Source organism: Mesocricetus auratus, unplaced genomic scaffold (assembly GCF_017639785.1).
Source record: "Mesocricetus auratus isolate SY011 unplaced genomic scaffold, BCM_Maur_2.0 Super-Scaffold_4256, whole genome shotgun sequence".
In the NCBI taxonomy this organism is placed as follows: domain Eukaryota; kingdom Metazoa; phylum Chordata; class Mammalia; order Rodentia; family Cricetidae; genus Mesocricetus; species Mesocricetus auratus.
The window spans coordinates 96,630,022-96,643,415 of record NW_024429182.1 but is presented as its reverse complement, the minus strand read 5'-3'; the positions used below and the strand labels follow the sequence as shown (position 1 = coordinate 96,643,415).

Here is a 13,394-nt window from a genome sequence, read left to right as displayed (position 1 = left end):
GCTGGTAGAAATTAATGCGGCCAAGGGTATAGTTCACGGTTATAGTGTTTGTATGACATGTATAAAGCCTTAGATTCAATTCTCAGCACTGCAGAAAGAATCCGTGTGTGTGTGTGTGTGTGTGTGTGTGTGTGTGTGTGTGTGTGTACATTAAAGGTCAACACTGGGTGTCTTCCTCTGTGGCTATAAACTTTGTTTTTTGAGATACAGTCTCTCACTGAAACTGAAGCTCACCATTTGGCTACATTGACTGGCCAGGAAGTACTAAGGATCTGCCTTTCTCTGCCTCATCATCAGTATTAGTGGTAAAGGCACATGCTACCACACTGGACTGGTTTTTTATACGAGTGCTAAGGACTAAACTCAAGTCCTTAAGCTTTCACAGTGGCACTTTTCTGACTGATTGGGCCATCTCCCCAGCCCAAGAAATCTTTTTTTTTTATTTTATTTTAAGATTTATTTGTATGTGTGTTGTTCTGTCTGCATGCATACCTAGTACCCACAGAAGCAAGAGGGTATCAGATCCCCTGGAAGTTACAGGCTATGGTTGTTTGAATGAGAATAGCCTCCCTAAGCTCCTATGTTTGAATAGTTGGTTCCCCATTGGTGGGACTATTTGGGAAGAATTAGGAGGTGTGGCCTTGTTGGAGGAGGTGTGTCACTTGGGGCTGGCTTTAAAGTTTTAAAAGACTCAAGCCATTCCCATTATGCCTCTCTGACTCCTGCTTTTGGTTTTGAGATGTGAGTTCTCAGTTGTTCCTGCTGCCATACTATGGTGATATATTATTTATAATTTATTAAAGCTTGCCTGAGAATTCAGAACATAAAATCAGCTACAAGCCATAGAAGCCAGGCACACACCTTTAATCCCAGCAGCCAGAAGCTAGGAGGTAGTGATACATACCTTTAATCTTAGGACTCAGGATTAAGAGGTAGACAGATCTCTCTGAGTTCAAGGCCACTCAGGGATACATGAGATTGAATCAGTCTAAAAGAGTAACAGATCACACGCCTTTAATCCCAGCACCAGAAGGGTATAAAAGATAGAAGCAGGGTCTTCAGTATTTAGTAAGATGCATTCATTCTCCAGCCACACTGAAGGTATGAGACATTCATTCTCCAGCCACGCTAAGGAGAGGCAGCAGTTTGAGGCTTGGTGAAGAGCTCATGCATGGACAGCCCTTTCAACCTGAGCTTGAGGTGACAGCTAGTGATCAGCTTCTTTGCTTTTCTGACCTTCAGTTTGAAGTTTGAACCCCAGTATCAGTCTCTGAGTCTTTAATTAAATTGTGTTACACCATACTTTCATTCAGCTATCATGAACACTAGCCCTCTGAAACTATAAGCCCAGTTAAACACTTTCTTTGACAGTTTCTCTTGGCCATGGTATTTTATCACAGCAGTAGAAAAATAATACACAAGAATGAATGAGACCCCTAAGAATTCTTTTTAATTAAAAAATTAATAGAGGGACTGGAGAAATGACTTGGAGTTAAGATTGCCTGCAGTGTTACAGAGGACCTGAGTAGCTTCCAGCATCCATATCCAACAGTTCACAGCCACCTATAACTCAAGCTCCTTCTGACCTCCAAGGGCATCCACACTCATGCACACACACATACACAGATAGACACTGAAACACATACTTATGAATAAAATGAGTCTTAGAAAAAGAAAGGGGTGGGGCTGGAAAGATGGTTCAGCAGTTAAGAGCACACTGACTGTTCTTTAAGAGGATCCAGGTTCGGGGCTGGAGAGATGGCTCAGAGGTTAAGAGCACTGACTGCTCTTCCAGAGGTCCTGAGTTCAATTCCCAGCAACCACATGATGGCTCACAACCATCTATAATTCAATCTGGTGTATATGTAATAAATAAATAAATCTTTAAAAAAAAAAAAAAAAAAGAGGATCCAGGTTCAATTCCCAGCACCCACATGGCAGCTCACAACTGTCTATAACTCCAGTTCCAGGTGTTCTAACACCTTCATACCAATCCACACAAAATACAGCTAAATAGTTTTTAAAATATTTTTTAAAGTTTTTTTTTAAGTTTATTATGTACACAGTGTTCTGGCATGTAAATGGTTGTGAGCCACCATGTGGGAACTGGTAATTGAACCGAGGACCTCTGGAAGCACAACCAATGCTCTTAACCCCTGAGCTATCTCTCTAACCCCCTAAATAAATTTTAAAAAGGAAAAATAAGAGGGGTAAATGTACAGGTTGGTAGTTAAAACCAAAACTTTTGTGAAATCCAAGGAAATACTTAGGTACTGACTAAAACCCCTGAGTGGCCATGGCCAAGTGGCCATGTTCAAGACAGTGTCCAATGCGAGTCGATAGAGAAGCATTTCCCACTAGTCATTTTTTTTTCTTACCCAGGCCTTTCATACTCTGATGGGTCCTTTGTCCAGAGAATCTAGTTTAGACCCATATGGCAGTAAGAAGCCCTGATAACAAGGTTTGGTGACCATACATTATGAGCCACAGTCTGGCGGTCTTGGAGTTATCTTAGAACTAGTCAAGGATTGTCCTAGGAAGGCTGTGCTGTGTGATCCTTATTCCTTGACTCTCACCTGCTATACCATGCCTTTTTTGAGCCTTACCCATCTTAGACCACTACTGATTTTGACCCTTGTCCATCTTGGGCACATTCACTTTGTCCCAGCTAGCTGCTGTGACCCGATCTGCTTTGCCTTCTGAAAATATCACTGTCCTCAGTTACGTAGCAGGGATCAGTAACTGAGATAGTACAACTAGGCAGGAATGGGGTGATAGTGGTGTTGCACACCTTTAAAACCAGCACTTGGGGGGCAGAGGCAGGTGAATCTTTGAATTCCAGGCCAGCCTCATCTACAGAGATAGTACAACAATTGACAAGAGCCACTGAAGCTTAAGGAATGTGTCTCAGTTTAGACCCAACCTGACCTGTGTTTTTGCATCTTGGCTTATTTAGTGTATACATTTGGCTCTTGGTAAGCCTCAGTTTATTCTTTTACAAAATAGTACTGCCCTTCTTTGCATGTTGCATAAAGATCCAAACTAGTGATTCTGTGAGGTGCCTAGTACACTGCTGCTTATAACGGATGGTTCCTGGTTTGGTAGTAACTACACAGATGCTTATTGTCTATGAGAAACTGCAACACATTTTCCACAGGTACCTTATTGGCTACCTTTCTTTCAAAGAAAGCTTGCTCTCTCTCCCTGTCCTTTGCCTTCCCAGTTCATATGCAGTGACACAGGACCTCTAGGGTTAACACACTTCAGTGCCTGTGGTCAGACTGCCGAGCCTTGTGAACAGCCTTGTGACCAGGCTACTGAACGTTCCCCCTCTTGACTTTCCAGCCCAGCTCCCAGATTGACTTCTTGACTTGCTCACTGAGGTGTGGTCTGGGTTGAGAATAGGTTACTCTGTCCTCTCCTGCCTGTGACACCCATCACAGTGGCCCTGTATGTGCTTTTGATGTGGCGTGGGGAAAAGGAGGAGGACATGGAGTGTCCTGTGGAGCTTGACCTGGATCTGGGATCGTCAACTCCAGCTGCTCAGCAGCCATCTTGCACACAGCTGGCCCAGCACTGGCCCCAGCTCACACAACAGGCTTCTCCCCTAAACAATGTGGAAGCTCAAGCCACTGCAGCCACTCAAACCAGAAAGCAAGCCTTAACCCTGATCAATGTAAGTGCTCTCCCTCACTGGGGCCTGAAAGCAACAGCTCCCTGAGGTCAGAATGAGCCAACTTACGACAAGCACTCCCACCTCTAATTTAACTACTGCCAGATCAACAAAGTAATTAGCTGCGACTCCAAAGGGAATTCCCTGAGTCCCAGGAACTGCCACTTGGGAACCACTCTCCCAGGCATGTCCTCAGTTTTGTCTAGGAACTGTCCGCAAGCTGGGAAAGGCCTGGTACTTAGAAAAGTAAGATGCAGGTTTCACAGCTAACCTCCTACCCCTTATTTCAGACCTTCAGAAAGTTAGGCAGAACAGTCACTTTTCTTCCAAATTTCTCTTCATTCTCCATCCAATAAAATGAGTGTATTCCTTTCTCGTTCGTGTATTCATGCACTCATTCAGAAAACGGAATCTGTGAGGTGCTAGTACACTGGTTAGTATGACACATGGTTACAGATTTCAGAGTAAATATACACAAGACCTAAGTGCCAGCCCTGAGTTCAGGGCTGAGAAATAAGTTTTGAGACATGGCTCTTGTTCTGTATTCTGGTGGGAAAGCAAATAAAAGTCAGTAGGAGACTCTGAATCATGAGGGCCACCTGATGATGAAACCCCAATTTGGAAGTCAGAGTTATTACTGACTTCATGATGATGCCAGTTGGTACCCAAAGGTCTAAGAGCACTTGCCAGTTGTAGCAGGGACCAGCAAAGTGATATCTTTGACCTTTGATATACTTCAGGGAGTCTACTGTTTGTTTATATTGTGTCCCTGATTCTCCAGTCCAGGAGATCAGACTTAGTCTATAGTTGAGGAAGCTTCCTATAAGGAATAACCTTTGCAACAAATGGCCAAGCTCAACCTATAAGTAAAGTGGGTACTCAGTCCCCCTTAAAAAGTCACATGTCCATGTTGCTGTGTGTGCATCAGCCTGATTGCATCATGCCCTAGCATGTGTCTACCACATTAGCTCCATCCCCCAGGGATATATGCTTGCTTCTGGACAACCCCCTACTGCTGCAAAATACTGAGATGAACAGCCCTGTATTTCCCTTTATAGGCCTGTATGAGTTTTTTCCTCATACATACATACTCAGGAGCAGATGTGACACAGGATGAGGCACTTTAATTTGATGAAGTGTTACAAGAGAAGTTTCCAGAACAGCATGGCTGCACCGGTGTGTACCCTGGCAGTGCATGAAGTATCCCAGATTCCCATGTCCTCACTGACACTTGGTATTTTTCAGCTTTCCAACTTTTATCAATATATTGAGTTTAAAGAAGTATCTCATTGTTGCTTTGGTTTGCATTTCTCTAATAACAGATGAACTTGAGAACTATTGTATGCTTCCTAATCTTTTCTCTGGTGTCTTCTTCTGAAAAGTGACTTCATATCCTTGCCCTGGTTTTTTTTTTTTTTTTATCTCTTCCTCATTCATAGCTTGTCAGTTCAAATATATTTCAGACTAATAGCTGAGAGTCGGTATGAGGAAGTAAGGGCTCTGTAGCACACCTCTCATACTATAGGCATTCTCTGCTTCTTCAAATAAGTAAGGGAAGTAGGGGATGATCTCTAGCTCTGAGATAGGTATATCTGTCTATAGACTACCAGAGACCAGATCCTGAGCTGCCTGAGAGAAATGCTGATAGCCCAAGGCCAGTAAGGACCGTTTGAGTAGTTCCTTTGAATAGAGATGAAAGGTTAGAGAAAACTCAGTTGAATTGAATGATGTCCTCTGCCTCCTTTAGCAAGTGATTAAGATCCAGTGTAGGCCATTTCATGTTTGATAGTAGCTACTTAAATTCAAGACAGTGGTAACTGAGCTTAGGTCTGCAACCTGGCAGCTAGTATGCCAGTACCAGAACAGAGGAGAGGTCCCGGTTACTCTTTGGTGAACCCTAGCTGCCACTGGGCTCTCAGCCTTTGTCCTTACTGTTCATACTTACTGAGCCACTGTCTCCCTGTGCCCACCTTTCCTCCCACTCTTGCTTGGACCAGGGAGTTGCTTCCCCTGTAGCAGAAAAGCAGCAGAAATCACTTCCCAGCATCCCTGGTGCTCTGTAAGGTGTGACCATTGCTGGAGAGAAATTCTCATAGCCATCTGGCAAGGTGTTTGGAGCAATGGTTGGCAGGGAGCAGTCGCTTCCTTCAGGCCTGTCTTCCCTCAATGGGGCTGCTGCCTTTTGAGTTTTATCAGAAGTGAAGGGAATCATCTCAAGGTTGTAGATGAGTCACTATCTTGGATTGCTTTCCCTCTTTAGTCTCCAAATTTTTGAAGTGAATTGCCCATTTCTTTGATTGGGTTAGCAGCCCCAGGGCCAATTCCCAGCCATTCTCCTTTCCCCATCCTGCCAGACTACTGTCTGCCCTCCAGGGCCAAGGGCAGCATACACGGTTGCTTGGACACGTCCTGCAGCCTGCAAATTGGACAGATGGAATCAATACTCATGAACCTGGAGAGGCCCAGGTAGCACAGTTAGTGACACTAGCTGCCTAGAGGGACAGTCTGCCATGAGAGGGGGTGTGATTGAATAGTGATTGGACACAGCAGCTGAGGATTAACCAAATTATGTCCCTTTGAATTTAGATTGACAAACCCTTCTCATTTGAACTTGAAAACATGTCAACTTGTGCAGACTGTAGAAGAACTGCCTACTTAGTGTAGGGCTGTGCCAGCATACATCCTGGGAATGATCAGTTCAGGCCCAGACTCAAGTTATTGTTATGATTGTGTCAACCACGAGAACAGACTCGTGTCTGTGCAGCTCCCATGTACCTGTAGGCACCATTGTTTACTTCCCTCGTAGTCTTGCTATCTCTGAAAAGGAGGCTCCAGGTCAAGTGCCTTGTCCAAGACACCATCTGTAAATGACAGAACTGCGTTTGGACTCTAGGTCTCCATGCATGTTAGAAAGTGCCATACTGTCTACTCAGATTAAGGGTTTTAGCTTGTAAGCCCAGTGACTTGTGTTCCTTCCATCCTTAGGTCCTACATGGTAGAGAACTGTTGTCTGGCTTCCATGTGGTGCTGTGGCACAAACAGCTGTACACACAAATACAAATAAATAAATAAATTTAAATTTTAAATGGAAATTTCCTAATTTTGGAAGTTTCTGCAACTATTAGTTTTCCCAGCCAAGGATTGCATACTTGTAATCTTAGTACTCAGAAGGTAGGGGCAGTAGACAGAGCAATTCTAGCAATTCTTGGCTATGTAGCAAGTCAAAGGCTAGCCTTTGCTTCAAAAAGACCTTGACTCAACCCTGTTAGCAGACATGTGGGTAAGCCAGCCCTAAAGTTGTGAGTGTGGGAGAGATGTCCCCACTCTTCATCTGTCTTTTGGCACCATAGACTGACAAGAGTGCCTTTCCCCCCAAGCCCATCAATGTCTGAGGCAGTGGGAGACCTGGCCCTGTGGTCATAAAAGTAGAAGAGCCATCCCTGTTAGGTCAGGTGTGGGTGAGCTAGCCCCAAAGTTGTAAGCATGGGAGAGCTGTCCCCATTTCTCATCTAGGGGCAACCGTACAGCTGCCCAGGCCCAGAACCAGAGTTATGACTTGGCCCACCCCAACATCCACCCCATCTATGATATGCTGGAGCACGTAAAGAAACCTGACCTGCAGACCTACTGCAGGATCTCCACAACACAGGAAAACAACAGGACATCCAAGAGTCCCAGTGAGACCCCAGCATTGATAGTGTAGTAGAAACCAGAGGCTCAAACCAGACCAATGACCTTTGCAATGAGCACTTGCAAGTAAAGATATATGGACAAAGGGGTTAATAGTATGACTTACTATGTCACACTATAGCTTCCATAACAAGATTTTTAAATTTTCTACCTTTTGAAAATGTTTTCTTTTTTCTCTTAAATTTTGTTTTATTTGGGATAGATGCAGAGGGATGGGGAAATGAATGAGATCAAGATACATGATGTAAAAGACACAGGAGCCAGGCATTGGTGGTGCACGCTTTTAATCCCAGCACTTGGGAGGCAGAGGCAGGCGGATCTCTGTGAGTTTGAGGCCAGCCTCGTCTACAGAGCGAGTTCCAGGACACCTCCAAAACAATACTAAGAAACTCTGTCTCGAAAAACCAAATTAAAAAAAAAAAAGCGCAACTTACCTGATAATGTCCTCACTCACCAGTATGTGTGCATTCAATCTATAATTTAAAAAAAAACCCTCTGTCCCATTTCCTAACTCTGCCTCATCTCTACAGTCCTCCTCTAAAGAAAAAATATTTATGTAATTATAACAAGTTATAAGTCATTATTGTCATCACTCATGTAATTATGCCCAGATTGTCCCAGATTTTACTTAGCCAGATGTTGTGCCTATTGAAAATAACAATGTCCAAACCAGGTGATACATGGAAAAGCCAACAGCACTGTTGACTGCAAATACTGAAAAACCAAAAGAAGGAAGCTGAAGCTAAAGTCTGGCTTTTTAATAGTTCTGATAATCCCAGGGATTTGTTTGACACACCTGCCATTTATGCCTTTAAAGTGTTAATGGTTTTGAAGGTCAGTCCAGAAAAGGTAAAAAATTACCTTTCACAAAGAGAAGATCTGGCAAAGGACACTGATAAGGAAATCATGAAACAGGGAACAGACGACTATTACACCTAATTTTTTAGAAATTCAGCTTGACTAGGAATCAGAGAAATGAAAGTTAGGGTAGCAGTTTGGCTCCATAATCTGCTCTAAAAAAGAAAGAAGAAAAAAAAAAAAAACATGTTTCAGGGAGGTAAGGCACAGAGTTACTGCGTGCCTCATACTTAGCTAGTGAAAATAAAATTAGTCCCACCTCTGAAACGCAGCTTAATAGTACTTCTCAAAGTCCTTTGAAATGCTTATCCTAGAGTATTTGGTGCCATATGCTTTTAATAGACGCACTCAAGAAGCTGAAGCAGGAGGATTGTCACAGTTTACGGATAGCCAAGGCTACATACATATCAAGTCCTTGTCTCAGTGGGGAGAAGAAAGAGCTCCTTATGCCTTCTCCTAGAAGTGTATCTCCTAGTAATTTGCTTATTATCAAAATATTAAAGACATTCTCTTTTACAGTAAAAGATTGGATAGAAGACGGGATAACTGGTTGTGGTGCATACTTTTAATCCCAGCACTACAGAAGCAGAACAGGAGGATCCTGTGAGGTGAGGCCAGCCTGGTGTACATAGCAAGTTCCAGGACAGCCAGGACGACAGAGACCCATCCCAAAAATCTAAAACAAAACAAACACAGAATAATCTTATGATAGACTATTCTACAACTGTGACAAATTATATTTCTGACCTCCATAAAAAGGGGGTATGTGCATTTAGAGTTTATGTATGACCCAGTTACTGTAAATTATATATGTGTTTCCTAAATAAAAAAAAGTCAAATATTCTGTATTCTGAGACATGTTTCCTCTTTATGAAACCCTTTTGGGGGATGGGGATTAGAAGGATCATTACATACTAGAAGAAAGAAGGGGAGCTAGCATACACTGTAACTGGTTCAAGCACTGTGCCCCATACCCTTGTGTAATCTCTGCCAACTGTTATACTCCTCCCGACCTGTTCTTACACTCCTGTTCTTACAGCTCCTGGAGTGATATCTCTAATTGCAAAGGTTTGAAAAAAAAAATGCCAAATTCCTTTAATGGTTGTTCTTCGAATTTGGATTAAGGAGGTAGACCTAAGGGGATACTTAGTATTGTCAGAATTTATACGTGCGTGGGCGCGTGCCCGTGTGGATGTGTAGGAGAGAGCGTATGTGATCGTGTTGCTTTCCTTACTGTGTCCCGCTGTCCTTCCTCTCGTTGAAACCTCCTTCGCATAAAGCCCTGAGCTTTCTTGTAGTGTGCTGTCCTGTTGCCTTCTTAGTGCACATTGTCTTCCCGTCCCAACCCGTGTCACACTTTACTGTGTAATGTTTCCCCTCCTTCAGAAGGTTTACTCCTGGGTGCCTTTATTAGTTAAAATTGTTCTTAGGCAATTTTGTATAAATATGTATTGACTCTTTCAGCCTTCACACCCCCCCTGTCATTCCTGTCCTCACCCCCTACCCTAATTTCAACATTCATGTCTATTTATATTACTTTTCTTTGCTGTAATTGTATGCTTGTTTCCTTCCCAGGAGACTGTAAGTTCCATGTCACGTGGAGTCTAGCCCATAGACCAGTGACTAGAATGTAGTGGGCATTTAATAAGTCATTTTTGAATGAATTGTTTGTCTTATAGCTGTGAAAAACAGACCTGTGATCTACTTTTCTAATTGCTTCCAGTGTGGTGCAGGTCCTGCTTGCTGCTGGGGCTGACCCAAACCTTGGGGATGACTTCAGCAGTGTCTACAAGACTGCTAAAGAACAGGGAATCCATTCTCTGGAAGGTAAGGTTGGGCTACCCCGCTGATCTGGGTGTCTCCATTTGTGGCCTCCATAAGCTTTGCTCAGTGTCAGCAGCTACTCAAGGGTATCCCAAAGGACTTAGAAGAGATGCCTTTCATAGTTCCTTTCACCTCTTTAAAGGTGTTGGGGAAAGAGCAATTGGAGCCTGAGTTCATGGCCTAATTTCACCTGGTCTCCTGAGACTGGGAACCTGAGGAGCAAGCAGTGAACAGATTTCAGTGAAATGTGGGCTTGCCCCTTTCACTTCCTACCTGCCCCAATACTAGAACCTACTGCCTTGGTCCCCTTAGCCATAGAGATCTCAAAGTACAACTGTTAATATTGCTTTGTCAGTGTGTGGTCTGATCTCTAGGACTGGCCCTTTGCTTTGCTGTGACCTAGGGCAAGGAACAGATCTGTGTGCTGTAAAAATGGGCTTGTTGTTAATACCTTGTGGATATGTGGGTGATTATTGGACTACAGAAGAGGTATTGTGGCACCTGTCTGTTGGAGAGAACCTGGTCAAATCAGTCTGTGTTGCCTCTGGTTAGTAGTTCTTCAGAAATGAACTTGAGAAGAATGTAGGTTGCATTGGCCGCAGACAAATGTATGTTTTCTACCTGAGCTTTTGTCTGTGTAAACTGTGCCTACCTCCTGCCCATTGTCAGTCATCACCCAGACAGACTGCTAGTCCTCTGAGATTTGGTGACAGGACAACTTAGCAGTGGCTGCTATAGTCGGTACTAGTTTTTTGTTGATTGCCTTAAAAGTCAGCACTTGAATCCTGGAGGAGATTCGGCATAGACTCTACACACAGCCCTCTGAATGAGGGAAGTGAGCCTGATGGCGGCCCAGTGCAGAGGTTTTGTTGCTGCCCCAGGAGAAAGCTTCTTAGATCAGTGGCATGAGGGGAGTGTCTCCAAGAGCATCAGGGCACTGTGTCCATGTGGAGTGTGAAGTTACCCTGCCCTCAGATGCTCTCCTGAATGCTCCTTCAGTCTTGGCCTCTTCTGTGGTTATTTAAACTTGTGCCTGCCCATATGTCTTTTCTCTCCTTCCCAGCTGACAGTTCCTTCTGTAGGCCATGACCTGTGCCTCTGTGAGTTCTCCTGAGCTGAAAGAGTGTTCCCTTTATACTTCAAACAGAAGAGAAGTTCAGGAGTACCTAACTTGCCATATATTTGCTGCTTAAAATGGACTCAGCTGATGGACTATCTCTTGTCACTTAAACACAGCTTTCTCCTTGAGTGTACCAGCTGTTTGGGTGCTCTCACCAGAAAGCAGACTTTGTCAGATGGTGGGGCCAAGAGGGAGTGGGGATTCTTTGAATGCTCTGAGAATTTTAGCAGATTTCGCAGAATCACAGTCCAGCTTTTGCTCTCAGCCTGGTGACTTTGTGTTCTAATGTTTCTATGTAGGTTATGTTCAAATTCATTCTAGATCAATACACTAGTGGTCAACAGTTGTTTTGTTTTCCTGGTTAATGACCAAATTGTGTAAATTTCAACTTTATGGACCACTTGGTCTTTGGTGTGACTACGCAAACTGACTCTTCAGTATTGAAGCAACCATGATGGTGCACAAACAGACTTTGTTCATTTATCCCTTTGACCAGTCTCCCTGAGTTCTTTTAACTGTAATGCCAACCAACCTTCATTGCAGGTAGACAGATAGGTGAGTAGACAGACTATTAGGAAAGGCTGCTCATTTTGTATAACCTGCAGTTACAGTAGGCTTTTGTTGATTCAGTATTTATTCAAAACTTCTGTGTGCTAGCACTTTTCTAGGCAGACATACTCCCTACCATCATGATCCTGAGGCCATTGATGATTGAGTCCTCCAGCGTGTGGCAAGGCAGTTTCAATGGATTGCCAATGCCCACAACTGTCATCAATAAGTCTCTTCTTTTTCCATCCTCTATTTCTTTATTTTGTCTACAAATTGAGAAATTTTTTCCTACCATTTGTGGTTAAAATAAAAAATGTGTCCTACATCCATTTTCCTTCCTTATCCTAATGACCTTTGCTTACTCCTATACATTAAGGACTGTTTTCAGGGAACCTCTAGGTGCTCAGTAATCATCCCAGGGCCAGGCATGGTGGTACACATCTTTAGTCCCAGCACTTGGGGAACAGAAGCAGTTGGATTTTTTTAGTTTGAGGCCCACCTGGTCTACATAGTGAACTCCAGGACAGCCAGGGCTACACAGAGAAACCCTGTGTCAAACAAACTAACAAACAAATACATCCTATGGCTGGAGATACTGCTTAGTTGTAGGGAACTTGCTAGTAGGCATGAAGGTGTGAGTTCAGTCCTCAGCACTGTTTCTTGGGTTTTTGTTTTGTTTTAAATTCTAGAATTTTGTCAGGAATCTTTAATAAACTCAGCACTGTTAGCTTATAAGATCCCCTCTCCTTCATTGACTGCCTTTGTCACAGTTTATTCTCCAAGGTATGTCTGTTTAGATGTGCTGTGTTCTCTGTTTTCTGGCTAAGACTAGAATGATGACAGTTCGTGTATGTCATCTCAGGGCTCTTCTCCAGCTGCCAGGCTAATTATGAGGGTGGCCCAACATGTTTTAGACCACATGCCAGATTCTAGTATCAAAAGGTTGGATACCCCAGAATCCTTTATTATCTTCTTCACCATGTTTTCACACCTTTCTCTATTCAAAGGCTCCTTGTCTTTTCATCCTTCTGTTAGTTGTCATTTGCCTGCCTGCTGTGAGCCAGGCACTGCCCAGCTCTGGGTCATCTTCATTGGTGAGATACAAGTGTAAGATCCCTGCGATTCATTTTTCTTTTCATTGACTTGGCGCGCGCGCTGGGGAGGGAGGGAGGGAGGAGAGAGAGAAGATGTGCAAGAAAGAACTTAAAAGAATGAGTCTCAGTATCACAGAAAAGCCACAGACTTAAGGCAGCTAGACGGTCCTTGCTGTCAGAGCAGAGTCAGGACCAAAGTTCACTATATTTTATAATTGTTATTTCTGTTGGTCTCAACCTATCCTTGGTACTGAGGGAAGATGGTGGATTATAATTTGTAACCTTGGTTCAGTTTCCCTAACCCCAGTAGTATGCCCTTTGTCTGCCTGTCAGTATCGCTGTGTTGATCAAGATATAAAATAATGTGATGTGTGAATTGCAAAGTTCTCTTCAGTTATAATTGCTTATTAATTCCATTTATTTATAATTTAGCTTGCTTTTACTGCATGTTGGGCCCTCTGCCAGATGCTGGGAATATCTAAATGGATATACATGGTCTGGCCCCTCGGCAGTGCTCTTAGCCAAGTAAGATGGACCTCAGCAAGGAGTTACACTGTGGACTAGTAAAGGCAAAGGTAGCTAGTTT

General features: G+C 43.4%; 1 protein-coding gene across 4 annotated transcripts in view; it reads left to right on the top strand.

The window, feature by feature from the left end:
* Clpb (caseinolytic mitochondrial matrix peptidase chaperone subunit B) overlaps window positions 1–13,394 on the top strand; it is a 118,199-nt gene that overhangs the window by 31,968 nt on the left and 72,837 nt on the right. For all 4 annotated transcript variants that reach the window (XM_040757716.1, XM_005074025.4, XM_040757725.1 and 1 more), the window contains exon 4: window positions 9,945–10,048. In XM_040757716.1, the coding sequence (XP_040613650.1) occupies window positions 9,945–10,048 (104 nt within the window). The remainder of the gene's footprint in view (window positions 1–9,944; window positions 10,049–13,394) is intronic.